The 18,223-nt window shown below is 35.3% G+C and overlaps 1 protein-coding gene across 2 annotated transcripts in view; it reads left to right on the forward strand.

Moving 5' to 3' along the window:
• The window catches only part of MOSPD2 (motile sperm domain containing 2), a 43,361-nt gene that overhangs the window by 21,880 nt on the left and 3,258 nt on the right, over positions 1-18,223 (forward strand). For both annotated transcript variants that reach the window (XM_053579395.1, XM_053579396.1), the window contains exons 5-14: positions 828-982; positions 4,643-4,703; positions 6,872-6,910; positions 9,630-9,754; positions 11,511-11,687; positions 12,562-12,674; positions 15,200-15,296; positions 16,152-16,248; positions 16,678-16,807; positions 18,051-18,153. In XM_053579395.1, coding sequence (XP_053435370.1) covers positions 828-982; positions 4,643-4,703; positions 6,872-6,910; positions 9,630-9,754; positions 11,511-11,687; positions 12,562-12,674; positions 15,200-15,296; positions 16,152-16,248; positions 16,678-16,807; positions 18,051-18,153 — 1,097 coding nt within the window. The remainder of the gene's footprint in view (positions 1-827; positions 983-4,642; positions 4,704-6,871; positions 6,911-9,629; positions 9,755-11,510; positions 11,688-12,561; positions 12,675-15,199; positions 15,297-16,151; positions 16,249-16,677; positions 16,808-18,050; positions 18,154-18,223) is intronic.

The following is an 18,223-nucleotide window of genomic DNA, read 5'->3' on the forward strand; positions in this document are numbered from 1 at the left end:
ACTTCCCCAGTCCCATTCCTAACTACTACTGCTTGCCCCCAGGCCCTTGCCAGGTCATAGCCTCCTCCGCTCTGCCCTCAGTGCTTCTGCCCAGAGGTACTGTACAACAGGAAATTATTTTTTTAATTAAATCATAGCTGTGTACATTAATGCATTTATGAGGTACAGTGTGCTGGTTTTATATACACTTTGAAATATAACAAACTGGTTAACATAGCCTTCACTAAGCACCTCAGCATTCAGGCCCAGCCCCTGGCTCTCTATTTAGCTTCTCTCACCATTCATTATGTTTCATGTCAACTGCCGCCACTGGAACAGTTTGCCATGTTCTGCCCACACGCAGGTACCTACCCGTGCCTCCATCACACCTGTCAGTGTCTTTCCTTTGGACCATTCTTTCTAGTGCTTGACAGAACAAAGGGCTCTCTTTTAGTTAAGCAGTGAAGAGCACTTTTAGTGTTTGTTCACCTGTGTTTTCTTTCCCCCTTACTTACAAATGAAGTTTATTTCCTAAGGGAAAGAAAAAATAGTTTACCTCTGTTACTCTTTGAGGTTCCCAAGTACAGGTATTTCTTACATAAAAGAAGTAAGGGAAGTGGGGATGAAGAAAAAATTTTGAAAAGATTTTTTAATCTAAGAAACAAAATAAATTATAAAGGAAAGAAAATATCCAGGGAAAGGATATGTGCATACATACAAGGTGTCCATAAAGTTTATGTGCAGTTTAAAATAGTTGTCTTTTAAATTGCACACAAACTTTATAGGCACCCTGTATATAATATCATAGTGCCATAAACCTTGTTCTTATTTTTGTCTTCTGTTTAAAGTTTGGATCAGGGTGAAGTATCATACAAAAGACCAGAAAACCATATTGGACAAAAAAAAACTCATAGCATTCTGGTTAGAACGTTATGCTAAGAGAGAAAATGGGAAACCTATCACAGTGATGTTTGACCTGTCAGAAACTGGAATAAATAGCATCGTAAGTATTTCTTTCATTCATTCTAAATCATTGTTTATCATGGCTTCCTTCTTCCCTCCCACCTGTCCTCCCTGCCAACCAAATATTGCTGTAGAATTGAGCTAATTTGGGATTTATTTTATTACCCTTGCATTGCAATGTGAGTGTAGTCAAACATGAAATAGCGTTTGCAGAGAATTAGGTTTGCTTCAGCATTTTGCATTGAAACTGTCAATTTCCTAGAAATGTTTCTTGTCTGATATGCAGTATGTAGAGGTAGAATATTAAGGCTGGCAGGGTATCGGCTGATGTAATAACAGTGAACTTTGTATCAAAAGTAATGTCCTACGGCACCCAGCCCTGTGCATGGTGCACAGTAATACATTCTGTAAATGTCAATAAGGTAATGTACGAGCTCTAATTTATTATAGTCAACCATGTTTTGCAGTTGCAAGATGTGCACATGAGTTTTGCACGTGTGGTACTTTGTGATTTTGTCAGGTGTTTTTATTTGCTTGCTTGGATTTGTTTTCTATTTGTTTGATTTGGTTAACTTTTAAAATCCACCAGTCTTTGAGTCCTTGTGAACTTAGTGGTACCTACAGACCCTTCAGCAATTGAGATCAGTTGACATATTTATCGTAAATGTTGTCTCTTACATTTAAATCATGGCTGATTCTAGTAGCAGTGAAGTGGCATTAGGAGAAATGCTCAAAGGAGTGTTGATATTTTTTGGAATTCTATTTGGCAAAGTATGTTAAGAGTTCATAGTCTTTGCCTAGTAACTAATTACTAGAAATCTATTCTAAGGAAATAATCCCGAGTACAGAAAAAACATTGTGAGCCAAAATGTTTTTTTGTGGGAGAAATGAGAGAAAGTATAAACGTACAATGTGGCAAATGGTACATTGTGGTATATCTAACTGATGGAGTATGCAAAACTATAATGGTGTTTAGAAAGAATTCTTAGTAATATTATGGAGTACCCTTTTTTGAAATGAAAAAAGACTATGTTTGTCTATACTATAATATATTATGTATACTGTGACATACACAGGAAACTGTAGGTAGACATTATAATAAACAAGAACAGGCTGGAGACAACTGTTAACAAGAGTTCTTTTGGGGCGGCACCTGTGGCTCAGTGAGTAGGGCGCCGGCCCCATATGCCGAGGGTGGTGGGTTCAAACCCAGCCTCGGTCAAACTGCAACCAAAAAATAGCCGGGCGTTGTGGCAGGCACCTGTAGTCCCAGCTGCTCAGGAGACTGAGGCAAGAGAATCACATAAGCCGAAGAGCTGGAGGTTGCTGTGAGCCGTGTGACACCACGGCACTCTACCCTCGGGCGGTACAGTGAGACTCTGTCTCTACAAAAAAAAAAAAAAAGAGTTCTTTTTGATTGGTAGGACTATAGATTGTTTTTTCATATTTCTATTTCTCCTTTTATTTTTTAAGAGTCCATTGCCCTAGAGTTTTTCAACCTAGTTTCCATGTCAGTGGGTTTTAAATCACATGGTAAATTATTTTTATATTGCAAATCAAAATCAACTTGCCCAGATCAGTAAATATTCTGTAAAAATCAATCATGATTCTGTTATCCTATGGATATGATAGTTTCTTAATTATTAACCCAGAATCATGAAAAAAAAGTTAATGTTTGCTGCTGCCTAATATGGGGGCAAGGAATTGACTTGAGCTGTCTGATTTTTTTTTTTTTTTTTTTTTGAGACAGAGTCTCATTTTGTCACCCTTGGTAGAATGCTATGGCATCATAAGCTTCTAGCAACCTCAAACTCTTGGGCTTAAGCCATTCTCTTGCCTCAGCCTCCCAAGTAGCTGGGCCCTCCACAACACCTGTCTATTAGAGACGAGGTCTCCCTCTGGCTCAGGCTGGTCTCAAACCAGTGAGCTCAGGCAATCCACCTGCCTCAGCCTCTCAAGTGCTGGGATTACAGGTGTAAGCCACCATGCCCCAGCCTTTAGCTGTCTGGATTTTTTAAAGCTACTTACATGATATCTCACTGTCTTTAATAAATAAATATTTAAGTCATCATTAATGTTTTAAAATACTCAAATCTCTTTAAAATTTTTATTTGTGTATATGACCCTTTTGTGATTCATAAAGGATTTAAATCAGCTTTAGGATTTAAAGGATTTAAAGATGTGTACAAAATTGCAAGGCAAAAAATAAGAAAATTATTCTTTAGTGTTGGCTACCAGTTTGACTCTAAGCCTTCACCTGCTTGCCTGAAAGAAATGCAATCATTTAAAATTATTCAGTGGTCATACTTATATCATGTGTTAGGAGAAGTGTTTCCTTCCATTTTTGACACTTGAACTAGAGAGAAAAGTCTTCCATGGGTCCTCAAAAGGAAGACATTTTACAAGACAATGAATAATGTCCTTGAAAATATCCCCATAGAATGCTGAGCAGTAGGTTTCATGGAGCTATTTTAGGTAGTGCCCTCTAATGGACATGCAACAATGAGTGGCATCTTATCAAATCCACTTAAATGAGCAGTAACTCAAGATTTTATGAGCCAAGATACTTGAATTAAATAGATGGTAGAAGAATATTAGACAACTATTTAAGCAAAGTTTCTGGGGGCCACAGATTATAAACTAGGTAACCAAATTTTTATATAACTAGTTCTTTTTAGCTATTTTGACTTTTAACTATAAATTATGAAACTCCATGCACAGTAAATATAATGATTAGTTAGAACGGTATTATTACATAGTAAGGTTTATCTCATAAAAATACTTAAAATAGTTAAGGATGCTTACTTTCAGTTTACTGCAATTAAAGATGCTGGAATTTACAAGCTATGGATGACTCATCTCTAGGACAAACCCAGCTTTCAGTAATTGTGATGGATTTAAGTTTACCTGGTCATATCTTTCATCCTGTAGTCTTTATAAGATAGTCAGGATTAGTGAATCAGCGTGTGGCCATAGAATCGCATGGAATGAAATGACCCATATGAATTGACTAGTAACTCTAATGATCTAATTTCCTATTGCAGTGCTCAGAGTAATAGAACCAAACAGACAGCTATGTTTATAGTCTCCCAGAAATTAGACTCAATGAACACTTCAATATAAATTTAAAAACTAATCCTAGGTACCTAAATAAAATTTAAAAAGCCAGAAGCGAAGTCTATCCAGCAGGTCAGTGTGACTGGATTAACTGTTGCATAGAAGATATTAATAGAATATATTTTATTGAGGCTATTGTGAGGTATAAAAAGTTTTTTAAAAAAGCAAGTATATCAGAATTTACATGCAAATATATTATTCTAGATAGGTTATAAACTATATACTTGTTTCAGTAATTTTTTAGTTACTCAATAGAATTTCTCTGCGAGGATTGCTTTTAGATCTATTTTATGCCCTGTTGCCTTAGCAGCCTGAAGTATGTAACTAGTTTGAGGTTAACATGAATAATTTTAAAACAGCCCTATAGCATCTGATTTCTTCAACTAAATTTTAGGGCTGATAATTATAAATAGCTTAATGACCTAAAACCTTAATCCTTGAGAATACAGCTATTTATATATGAGCTTATTTTTTAAGAATTTAATAAGTTTCTCATTTGTATTTAGTAATTTATCACCTTTAGAAATGTGCAATTTGAAGTACTCTAATGTGGACAGTCTTAAAGATTTAATCTTTATTTTAGGACATGGACTTTGTACGCTTTATCATCAACTGCTTTAAGGTTTATTACCCTAAATACCTCTGTAAGTAACTTACTCCTTTATAAAAATTAATATATTGAAACTATAGATAATGTCTGAGAACTGTGGAGCCTTATATTATTATAAACTTTCATACCTGAAACTTTTGTTTTCTGATGAATTTTGAATGTGTTCATGGACATGTAAGTATGTATCTTAACAGGTAGAGAGGAAAATTTTGCATAAGCAATCACGGTCCTTCACAGTTAGTTTTAAGAGTTTAAATTCTAAATGGTATATGTGGCATCCTCTAACACACCCATATACACAGGTAGGTACATAAAAAACAAATTTATTTCCATGATTATCCATTTTTACTAATCTTTCGATTTAGAAATTTATTTAAAATAATTTTTCTTACATGGAACTTCTTCCATGCAAGAACAGATAAGCAGTATTGATCAATAAAGTACATTGTGTGATAGGCAATATTGATATGTAAAGCACAGTGTTACTAATTACTATTTGAAAATTATCATTAAGAAAATATTTGGACAAAAAGAAAAGAAACCTTACACACTGATTTTGTTCTTGTTGAATTTGTATGATGGGTTCCCCTTGGGGAGATCAGCATGCCAATTCACATGAAGAGTCCATAGAGAGGCAGCACAGACATCAGAAGATGGAAATTCGCAGATCTACCTGAGCATACTCCTGGCAAATACAGCACATTTGGTCTTTTGGGATTTATGATTCAGATGACACTAAAGCGTAAAATCCCTAACTCCTCATACTTTGTCCTGCTTTCATATTGTTATTGCTAATGTGAAGTAAGGAACAGACCAAGGGCATGATAGATATGAGGAGTCAGTGCTTTCCCCAGCCTTTTATCCTCGTCTTTTCAGAGAGAATATTCATCAGTGTTTTCAGGTAAAGAAAATAACCAATAGTGTCCAGTTCGGAGAACCTGTAGTAGCTACTGTTCCTTATGAATTCCCCCTATGTCCAGCATGTATCCTGATTCATTAAGTCTTGCTGAGCAGTGCTAGTCAGTGGTCAGTGGAGAATTACTAACTCATTATTAGCTTATTTCTCTTAGGGACAAACTGAAAATAAAGTATTTACTTATTTATTGAATTATTCAGCAGAGTATGTAAAAAGCCACTTATAAATAGTTGAAATACTACTATTTATAAAATACTTTCAAGATTTAGACAACTATTAATAAGTTCATGGGTCTATATAAAGATGAATTAGAATACTATTCATTTCAATTAGAGATAGTGTATGTATTCTGCCTACCTGATATAGTTTTGCAAACATTGAATTTTGTGAAATTTTAAATTGATTATTCTTCAAAGCCTGTTCTGAAATTTAACTATTATATCTTAAAATCTTGAGTCTCAATTTTTAAAAATATATCCCAGATATATACTGGAGTATTAAATAACATGGTACCTCTTTACAGATACCTTGTTCTTTATAGGTCCTTTTTTTGTTCTACATTAATATAACCACTCTAGGAGGGTCTCTACTCAGAGAAGAATGAAATGACATTTTGATTCATCTGGAATAGAACAATTAATTGGATCTCAAAAATATTTATGGTTTCTGGTTCTTTCTCATAGTTGTTAATATGGGTGTTTGATATCTTTAGCTCAGTGTATAAATAATACTCCTGTATACTTTGAAATTATTGGTTTCCTGGAGCTCATGATACTAAGAAAAGTAGAAATAATTTGTGTTTCTTAAAACAATGATTTATTAAAAGGGGAGAGGGCAACTGTGATATGGGTTTAACAGTATAATCTTTAGAAAATTATAATTGAAACCATAAATTAAATGTGGAAATGTTCTTAAGTTCTGTGGCTTTCAGCACTAATATGACCTGCTATATCCAAAGATTCCACTTACTGATTTAACTATTTTCCTTTTGTAACTTTCTGCAAACACCAAAACCAATGAATGAACAAAAGAATAGACCGTTTGCCAAAGGACAGTGACAGAGCATTACTGATTTCCCTCAAGCTATCCTCCTGGGAAGGCCCCTCACCATCATGAGACGCTAATTGTTCAGTTCTGGCACCAATCACATTTCTCTAAATTAAAGCTCAGTCAGGCAGCTCAGTTTGTACTTTACATTTAAGTGATCAGTTTTTTCTAGGCCAGGTATAAGTGATATTATTATAGAGGTATAAGTCACATTCAATGAATTTTTTTTCATCTTTCAGCAAAAATAGTGATCTTTGATATGCCTTGGTTAATGAACGGTGAGTATACTATCTATACTTTCTTAAAACATCTGATTTTCTTTTTTCTTCACTTTGTCAAGTGAGGCATACTTATACAATAGTTTATAAGAATATTTATACTGTTCTTGGCATGCAGTCTTGAGAGACTGGAGCTAAAATACTCGAGTGCTATATCCTAAGTAATACTCAAGGTTCTATACCCAGGGTCTGGGGGCATCTGGTATTCTTTAAAAACAGCCTTCTTGTTGAGCGTGGTAGAGTATGCCTATACTCCCAGCTACTCAGGAGCTTGGCAGGCTGAGGCAGGAAGATCACTTGAGCCCAGAAGTTCAAGGCCAGCCTAAGCAACATAATGAGACTCCTCTCTAAAAGAAAAAAAAAAAAATTAAAAACACTCTCAAAAATACTCAGTTATTCAGGTAAAATTATAACCAGAAGCCTCAGTTTGTCATCCACAGATGAAGGGTGTCACAAAACACAAGCCTTGTATAAGTTTCCTCATGGGCTTTAAGTGTTAAGGTACAGTCAATCTGAAATTCACCCATAATCATTGTAGTCACAGGACCCTTTTGACAGTCGTTGTATACAGGCAGTCCCCAGGTTATGAACAAGATAGCCTCTGTAGATTTGTTCTTAAGTTGAATTTGTATGTAAGTTGGAACAGGTCCATTTACCTATTACCTGTAATAGCCTCCATTTGCAAGTGTGAGTTATATGTAAGTCGGATGTTTGTAACTCAGGGACTGCCTATACCTTTTGGTAGAATTTTTTTTAAAAAAATACATTGAAAAACACTCTTGTCCAACTTCAAAGTGATTGTAAATTTAATGTTATTTTCAGAATGTGCATTCTCACTTGTGTTCACAAAAGTTAATTGTTACATAGTAAGCAATAGAGAAAAATCAACAAAACCAAAACTTGGTTCTATAAAAAGTTCAACACAGTTGACAAACTTTTAGCTAAACCAATGAAGAAAAAAGACTCAAATTATTAAAATATGGAACAAAAGAAGGGACATCCCTTTTGACCTTACAGAAATAAAGATTATAAAGGAATACTAGGAGCAATTAAAAATCGGCAATTTGAATAGATATTTCTCCCAAAGATAAATAAAAGGGCATAAAGCACATAAAAAGATGTTCAATTTTAGCAGAGAAATATAAGTAAAAACCAGGTGAGATACTTCTTCATACCCCCTAGAGTGGCCGTAATAAAAAAAATACATAAAGCGTTTTTGGCAAGGAAATTGGAATCCTCATATGTTGCTGGCAAGGATGTAAAATGGTGTGGCCACATCAGAAAACAGTTTGCAGTTAAACATAGAATTACCATATGATCCAGATTTCCACTCTTTAATATATACCAAAAGAAGTGGAAACTTACATCCGCTCAATAACTTGAGTTATTGATATTCATAAGCAGTTTATTCTTGATAGCAAAATGTGAAAAGAAGAAAATGTTCATCAGTTGATGAATAAACAAATATTGTATATCTACAAAAAGGAAAATTATTCTGCCATAAAAAGGAGAACCTTGAAAACATGCTAAGTGACATCAGCAGAAAAAGGCCCATGTTGCTGATTACATTTATATAAAATATCCAAAATAAGCAAATACATGAAGACAGAAAAGAGATTAGTAATTGCTCAGACTAGAAGGGGAAAAAGAGATGGCTAGAAGATGGATCTTTTTGTTGTGATGAAAATGCTCTAAGATTAAATGGGGTGATGTTTATACAACTCTATGAATATACTAAAAACCATCTAATTATATAAAGAATGAAATTTATAGTATGTAAATTATATCTCAAAACTATTATGAAAAAATCAGACTTAGCACTTTTATCTCATTCAAGTAGCATAGCTTCAAATATTCCATCTCACAAATTTTTAAAGTTCAAATTAATGAAAAAATGTTATGTAAAAAACTTAAATCATATTTAGCCAAAGAAAAAAATGTAATTTCCTAAACTACTGTTTAACATTTTCATGCTGCTCCTATTTCCTGTTTTTTAATGGCACCTTTGCAAATTAAATGCAGTGTTCCCTTTTAATTTAAAAAAAATGTATTTAGAATGTTGCAATGGAAATAAGCTTTAAAAAACTAAGCATAAATAAGAAATGGCATGACAGAACAAGACTGTAATTACCAAACAGCCATGTTTGATAACAGTTTGTTCTCGTAGAAACCATACTGTTCCCCACAATTATATAAACTGCAGGGCTTGAGAGAAGGGCAAGGTTTAGGGTTTAGAAAGGAAGTCTGGGTCTGGCTCACATTTGTAATGAGTAAGGCTATTTCTTTCTCTTCCCAGCTTCCCATTTAGAAAGGTTTTTCAAACTGAGGGTTTATCAGAACCTTAAGCTAAATGACTCTTTCCATACTATTGTGCAGTTATTTTCTGAATCACACTGCAATTTGATTCAGTGTCTGGAAATCTAAATAGTTGAGATCATTGATGGGTTTGTTCAGAGGCCAAAAATCCGATAGATCTATTAATGAATGTAAGGATAATTTAATCTTCCTGAATCTTCATGGAGCATTTGAAACCCATAAGGGAGAGTCACAATGTAAACGCCTACAGGAATTAGAGAATGTTAATTAAGTGTCCTGCCATGTAAAGATAAATATTAACAGATTATAGCCCGAACTGATTTCAGAAGAAGGGTTAACACTTACAGTAAATTAATAGAGAAAGAGAGTGAAAAGAATTTTAATGAAGTGACTTTTTTTCCAGCTGCTTTCAAAATTGTGAAAAGCTGGCTTGGTCCAGAAGCCATGAGTTTGTTGAAGTTCACAGGCAAAAATGAAGTCCAGGACTATGTCAGTGTAGAGTACCTCCCTCCACACATGGGCGGAGCTGTAAGTATAATACTTGGAAACTTGTTTACAGAATAATACTGACTAATGGCACATCAGGCTCTATTATTTCCTCAAGGAAAAAGGAAAAGCAATATCATAACATATGAAGATAGATCAGAGATATCCCCCCAAATATCAAGTAGTGTTATAGACATTTCTTCAGGACGGCAGTCAAAATTATAGTAGGACTATTTTTTAACATAAATTTTTAAGCTTTTTTTTTTCAAAAGTAATACATACGATTTTTTTTTTTAATGATGCCAGTGATTGAAAAGTATAACAGCACAGTGAAAAATATGTCTCCTTCCCCAGGTCAGTGCCCACTGCCACTCCCTAGAGGCAAGCACTGTTTTCTGTCCTTCCAAATTGTCCTTTACCATTTTTTATGCAAATGGACACATATGTGTCACACAGTAGAACGTACTATTTATGCTTTTTTAACATTCTTAATGTTATACTACATTGATTCATAAAGGTCTACCTTAGTTTTTAAACCACTGTAGAATAATCCATTGCATGGATGAATATAATATCATTTATGTAATCTCTCTTCTTTTGAAGTACCATAAGTTAGTTTTCTAATCTTTTGCCATTACTAATATTGCTGTGGTACATGTCCTTGTAAATAACTCTTGATATACAGGTGCAGAAAATATACATATAGAATAAACTCCTAGAACTAATATCAGTGGTTCATCAGATATAGTGTTTCCCCCCCGGGGAGTATTAATATGAGATACATATGATTAGGTTACAGTCGTCGCATTTGTAAGGTAAACTCCAAAGTCTCAGTTATAGTTGAGTCCTTCACCTAGGAAGTATGCCATGTACCACTACATTGTACCTGATAGGTAGGAACCGAGCCCCCCTCCACTTTTTGAATTTGTATTTTTCTCTCATGTGGGCCTATAATAGTTAGTCTCCTGTTTTCAGATTAGTGTTGAGTTTTGATAACTGTTACCAAATTCCTCCTAAGCGATTGTTCCCATTTACCAAGAGTCTGCAAGAATGCTGGAACCACATTCTCGCCAATACTACATATTCTTATGTCTCAGGTGAAAATTATTGTAGTTTTAATTTGCATTTCTTTTTTTATAAGTGATGTTGACATTCTTTTTCAATGAATTATGTATCATTCCTTCACCCTTTCCTTATTGATTTGTATATGTTAATAAAAGCTGTCTTTGTTTCTGATATATGTGGTACAAGGTTTTCCAGTTATGGCCTTAAAACAAAGTCCTTTAGTTTCTAGAGATTTTTTTTTTTTTTGTTTTTTTTTTGGTGGTTGATTGGTTAGGTTTTGTTTTTTTGCTATTCAGAAATGTTTCATTTGAGTGTGTGTTCAACTTTTATCATTTATGTGCCTTCTAGATTTTGTGCTACATATACAAAGGTCTTCCCTACTTAGGTTTTTTGTGTTTTGTGTTTTTGTTTTTTAATCCTCTTCTGTGTTGTCCTGGAGCTTATATGTGTTTATTTCTTAAATTACATATATTTAAAGCTTTTATCCATCTGAAATTATTTTTTGGTATAAAGAGTGAGGTAACAATCTTAACTCGATGCTGTGTAGATGGCTAGCCAACGGTCTCATACCATTTATTGCTCATTTCCTTTCTGGTTTGAAATGCTTCCTTTATTTTAAATTTCACTAATTAAGTGATATTAGTGATATCCAAATAATAAATGTTAAGTGTATTAAGAGAATTATTTCTCTACCCACCTCTAGGCAGGCTGATGTGAAATACTTTTCTTTTAGGATCCTTTCAAGTACAGCTATCCACCCCTAGTGGATGATGACTTCCAGACACCATTGTGTGAGAATGGGCCTATTACCAGTGAGGATGAAACTTCAAGTAAAGAAGACATAGAAAGTGATGGTAAAGAAACCTTGGAAACAATTTCTAATGAAGAACAAACAAGTCTTCCCAAAAAGGTAATTTTATAAATAAAATGAAATTAAGACAAAAGCTGTAGTCTGGCCCCAATTCTACCACTAGCCAGCTATGTAGTTTGGGGTAATTAACTTTCTGCCCTTTCTCATCTTTATGTGGAAAAAGAAAGAGGAAGGATGGGACTAGCTGACAAGTAGCAACACTTTTGTGTATAAAAGGCTGATTCCCTGCTTTTTGTATAAAAATTAGAAAAATTAATCTGGAAGGAATTGTTTTGTCTAAAATAAAATAAAAGTAATTCATTTAAAATTTTATCTTGATCTACTTCCTTTCTTTGTCTTGTTTTTTTTCTTTTCTTTTCTTTTCTTTTTTCTTTTTGAGAGACAGAGTCTCACTTTATCGCCCTCAGTAGAGTGCCGTGGTGTCACACAGCTCACAGCAACTCCAAACTCCTGGGCTTAGGCGATTCCCTTGCCTCAGCCTCCCAAGTAGCTGGGACTACAGGCATCCGCCACAATGCCTGGCTATTTTTTTGTTGCAGTTTGGCTGGTCCGGGTTTGAACCCACCACCCTCAGTATAGCCCACTGAGCCACAGGCACCGCCCCTCTCTGTCTCATTTTAAAGATTACTTGTCACTCTTTTTACAAGTAATGAGAACTTGATAGAGGGATAAATACAATATTATAATTTAGAACTTAAAGACTTTTAAGGAAAGGACCAAAGTATATTTTCTACAGTACCCTATTTATAGTAGACACTCAAATATAGGATAATGGTCATGTTCATATATGCAAAATAGATACAGTAAACCTCTGGTAAAGAGTTTAATTTGGATTGAATTAAATGTTTACTTTGATGTAATGATCTGTCAGTATGAAACTGAAATTTATCGTTCTTTTCTTTTTTGTTTTTAGACTAACCCAGCTGAATCTACTTCCAAAGCAGAAGAAAATGAAAAAGTTGATTCAAAAATAAAAGCTTTTAAGAAACCATTGAGTGTGTTTAAAGGACCCTTATTACACATCAGGTAATAATTGAAGATTTTATTAGCTATACTTTTATAATATATCTTGATCATCTTCAGGGAACCACAAAATTAATAAAAACTTCTGTACTGATTTTGAAACTGTAGAAATACAAAATTAAGGGGTTATCTGAAGACTTGGTTTCTAGACATAGTAGACATTTTTAGCTACCTTTTTCCCCTTTTTGCATTTTTTTTTTTTTTTGAGACTAAGTCTTACTTTGCTGCCCTGGGTAGAGTGCCATGGCGTCATAGCTGGGCTTGAGCAATCTTTCTGTCTCAGCCTCCCGAGTAGCTGGGACTATAGGCCCCTGCCACCATACCTAGCTAGTTTTTCTATTTTTAGTAGAGACAGGGTCTTGCTCTTGCTCAGGCTGGTCTCAAAGCTACCTTTTTCTTATTCTGTTGTGTGTGTATAAAGGGCTCTCATCACACATCAGATAATAAAATAAAAAATATATTAATAACTTACCAATAAATAACATCTGAATGACATGGATTTTTCTCATATTACTATTATTAGGCTTGTACAAGTTTAGGGATGCCAGAAATGACACTGAAGGCATTTGTTGTAGGCATTTGTTGATTTGACCTTCCAAAAGCCAAAAGTGAACTGGAAAAATAGGTTTATGACTAAAGCCAAATTGAGCACATCTCTATTTTTGTTGCTAGGTTATTTGATTCAAAAGATTCAGGGTGGTTTCTTTTATCATTATCTAAAGCCTCTTTCTCACTGATGCTTTTGGTTGGTAAATTTATTTTGCCTTATGTTAATATTGCCACCCCAACTTTATGATCTAATGCAGAATTTTCTGTCCCTTTCCTTGAACCCTTTCTGTATAACTATGTTTGAGGTATGTCTCTTATAAACAATGCAGCCAGACTTTTTAAAACTCTGAGAGTCTCTGTTAATTGACAGGATTGGTTTGTTTCTTGCTATATTTGGATTTATTTCCACCATCTGTGTGGGTGTGAGAGAGGTGCACGTTGCACATGCCTTTTCTATTTTCCATGTTTTCCTTTGCCATTTTCCTCCTTTAGAGGTTTTTCTTTGTTGTTGTTTGCTTGCTTGCTTGTTCTCATTTTCCCTTCTACTTGTTTGGAAGTTACATGCTCTGTGTTTTCAATAGAGACTGTCAAATCATAGGTCCTATTGTGTAAGTGTAGAGAGAGGTACGACAGGAAGAGTGGGCTGGGGAGAAAGACTGGAGCAGCACAGCTTCTTGGCTACTCTTTGGACTCTGCCCCTCCCTACCTCCACCCCCAGTAAAGTCCCAGAGCAGCTCCTACACATATGTACAAGGACCCAACCAACATCTATTTCCCTAGAGCTACTCCTAGCTTTTGTGCTTGCTACTGAGAGCAATTCTGAGATCCATAATCTTGCTGTCTTTTCTGTAATTTACTTAAGGTTGTGTTCTAAAGGAAGCCAGCGGTCACACTGATTCACCATCTTGTCCAAAGCTAGGCAGAGCCATTCTGGGAGAGCTCTTCCTTGAAAATGTGTTCTCTATGAAAGACAAGTATATTCTAGTGATGGGAGGAGAGAAAGGGGAAAAAGGAGGGAGGATGACTGGTGGGATCTCACCTAATGTGCACAATGTGAGGGTGTTCAGCACACCCCCTGGGTGAAGGTCTCACAACTTGAACTTTACTTTAGAAATGAAAACAATGTAACCTAAACATTTGTACCCTCATATTAATCTGAAATTTAAAAATGTGTTTTTTAGATGGGTAAATAGCCCTGGTGCACAAATATTTCTGATATAAATCTACTTAAAATGTATCTCAAAATCAAGGACTATCTAAAGACTCATTTAAGTTCACTTTGTTATGTAAAACTCAGTTTCTCCCATGGCTTTGAGCCACCAAATAAAATTTGGCTAATATAACTAAACTACACAAACTTTGCTTGCGTCTTTTCGATTTTTCCTTTAGGTCATGGGCATTACAATGGCCAAGAATAGTGAAATTTGAATTTTGAGACTCACTGATTTTGCTATTTGATAAGTTCTTTCTGTGGTTCCCACTCCAAGTTTACTTCTTTATCTTTTTCCTTCCCTGTTAGAAAACCTGTTATATAGTAAGAAATTATTCAGTTACTTAAATACATCCCTAGTGATCTTTTTAATTTATGCTCTTCTCTATGGGTATGTAAAAATATACCTCACTCTAATCTATTTGTAATTAGGTAAAGGTGAAGCAGCAGTACCTTTTATTATTTATAACTTTCAAATAGTTTAAATCAACACACCTTGAGGTAGTCCAGATTATAAGATTAATTCAGGATCTTCCTAATTCTCTTCTATTTTGCTTTCAATCTTGGTGAAAAACATAGAATTTTTGTTAAATACATATATTGAATCAGCAAAATTAAAATACAAAATTTTATTAGGTAATTGTTTTATAGACTTTTTGGTGAAATAAATGAGCTTAAGATATTAACTACATATTTTTCTTCAAGCTGATGATTAGCTTGTCATTTAATCTGATTATTACAAATGCCTTATGTTCTTGTCACTACCTAGCCCAGCAGAAGAACTGTATTTTGGAAGTACAGAATCTGGAGAGAAGAAAACTTTAATAGTGTTGACAAATGTAACTAAAAATATAGTGGCATTTAAGGTAAGTACCATAAAGATTTAATAAATTATCTGTGAGAATGACATGGGGAGTGATTTTGGACATTTTAATTGAAGGATTGATTTTGAAGTTGTACAGTGTTTATGATTTTTTTATGCATGGTGTACTGCCTATTAGTTCTAACTAAGGGGCATAACTTATCTAAAATTTTCCTTGAAGTCTATATCTCAGACTTTAATGAGCAGTAATAGGCTAATATCTAAATTAATCCCGGGGTTTAATATTTGTTGTAAATAAAAAAAAGAACAAGAAAAATCACTCTTCATTATATGAATAATTTAATCCATTGTAACAGTGAAAGGTAAAACTATGAAACTGATAGTACGTTTTCCCCCAAGTGTGGTATATTCTGGAGTGTGGTTTATGTTGGATACTAACCTGACACTGAGCATTAAGTATAACAAGACTGAGTCCACCACCACCTCATACTGTACATATTCCTCCTTAAATCTTCTAATTTAGATATAACCACTAGGATGTCCCTAATGTGCTTCATTCATCTGTTTTTAATTTCTAAACACACTATTATAACAGGCAATCTCATGTGCATTCTGTTTTTGTGAATTTGCATTATTAAATTCAGGTGATTAGCTGACAGGATATTTAACAGATTTATTTATATAAGTGACAACTGGAATTATATATGAGTATCTTTTTAGGTACATTGAGGTAGTAGTTTTTTCCTATTAGAGGGCACAAGTATATTCTCTGCATAACCACCATTGTTGCTTTGTAAACTCTTTGTTCCTTAATTAACTACTGATTTTTTAAAAAGTCCTTCTTAAGCCATATCCCCCCAAAATCCATAAAGGTTATGTGACTACTGTTTATAAACAGGTGAGAACCACTGCTCCAGAAAAATACAGAGTCAAGCCAAGCAACAGCAGCTGTGACCCGGGTGCATCAGTTGATATTGTTGTGTCTCCCCATGGGGGTGAGTTGTCACTTGGTAGTCATAGCAGGTGCGGTGGGGGCAGGGATCCTGGGGCTAAGCCCTGAGTCAGCAAAAATGTTGGGCTGGAATCTAAAAATTAGTAGCCAAGCATCAGCACCTCACCTCACTCTAGACACCTCTTTTCTCATATGTGAAATGAGATGGTCAAAGCCACAAAGGGGTCTCTAAAGCTCTTTCCAGCATTAAAATGTAATTGTATTGAATGAGTAAAATTGTTTACACTGACACCAATTGAAATTGAATTTCAAAAAATTTCCTTATTTTTAAAACTTTTTCCTTTTTTAAGGTAGTTCTGTTTTCTTCTTTGTCCTTAATGTAGTGTTCCAGAATAATGCCATAAACCCCATATATATCCAACTCCTTGTAAAGGTTCCCATTTATATGCTAAAGTACCCTTTTGGAACACAGGTTTAACAGTCTCTGCCCAAGACCGTTTTCTGATAATGGCTGCAGAAATGGAACAGTCATCTGGCACAGGCCCAGCAGAATTAACTCAGTTTTGGAAAGAAGTTCCTAGAAACAAAGTGATGGAGCATAGGTAAGCTTTTTACTCACATACTCTAGAATGTAGTGTGAAAAATCAGAAAGAGAAAGGGGCCCTTCCTTCTTTCATCTGGTAGATGTTGAAGCATCTGGCATGCCTAAGCACCCAGTGAGCCTATTATTGCTCAAGGGAGATTGCTAATAGCAGAAACTCATTGAAGAGCAGTGCAAGAGTCTGGATCTGTCCAGATCACAAAAACAGATCTCTTTGTTGCAGTATTTCCCTTACAGGAATGCTCACCTTGCGTATTGGAATGTTGCAGCCCAGCCAGGTTCATCTGCCCTGGTGCCATTGCCAAGAGAAAGCCAATGTCCAGAGATAGCAGGGCTCACAGCAAAGAGTTTATTCCACATAGCACTAAGCAGGAAGACATTTCTCAAATGCACCTCCCCCAGAATTGGGGGGACCGGGTTTTTAAAGACAGTTTGGTTGGCAAAGGGTTAGGCATTCAGGGTCTGCTGATTGGCTGCTTTCAGGGCAGAACCATCAGTCCTTGGGTATGGACCACTGTCTGAGTGGGCCAGTTACTGGAATGCAGTTCCCTGGGTGGAGGGTCCAAGACCAATTGAGTCAGTTTCTTGGTCTGGGTGGGTCAGTCAAAATGAGACCAGTGTTTGGTGGTTGGATACCGAAGGCCCAGGAATAAAGGCCTATCTAGAAAGGGTTTCTTCAAATCATAATGAAGTGTACTGAATACCATATAAAAAACTTCTTGTTGAATCCATCATTACTGAGCAGTCAGTGTCTATGAGCTCTTGTGTTCTTTGTTATATTCATTAAGAAAGCTGGAAGATAGGGCAGCACCTGTGGATCAGTGAGTAGGCGCCAGCCCCATATACCGAGGGTGGCAGGTTCAAATCCAGCCCCGGCCAAACTGCAACAACAACAAAAAGATAGCCAGGCGTTGTGGCGGGCGCCTGTAGTCCCAGCTACTCGGGAGGCTGAGGCCAGAGGATCTCCTAAGCCCAAGAGCTGGAGGTTGCTGTGAGCTGTGATGCCACAGCACTCTACCAAGGGCAACAAAGTGAGACTCTGTCTCTGAAAAAAAAAAAGAAGAAGAAGAAGCTGGAAGATAAATCTATACTGAGCTGCTACCCTAGCTGAACCTGGGGAGAAGAATGAGGACTTTCACCTCTGTTATGAACTTTTGTATTGAACTTTTTTTCATCTTAATATTTTACTTTATTAGAAAAATCATTACAACTTTAAAGAACTTGTTTCTTTTGGACTTTCATAGGTTGAGATGCCATACTGTTGAGAACAGTAAACCAAACACTCTGACGTTAAAAGACAGTGCTTTTAATGTGTCAGATAAAACCAGTGAAGATATATATCTACAAGTAAGTACACTTTCTTCCTAACTAAAACAAAGTTGTTAATGCTAATTAGCATTAGAAATTCATTTTTTCC

This window comes from Nycticebus coucang, chromosome X (assembly GCF_027406575.1).
Source record: "Nycticebus coucang isolate mNycCou1 chromosome X, mNycCou1.pri, whole genome shotgun sequence".
Lineage (NCBI taxonomy): Eukaryota > Metazoa > Chordata > Mammalia > Primates > Lorisidae > Nycticebus > Nycticebus coucang.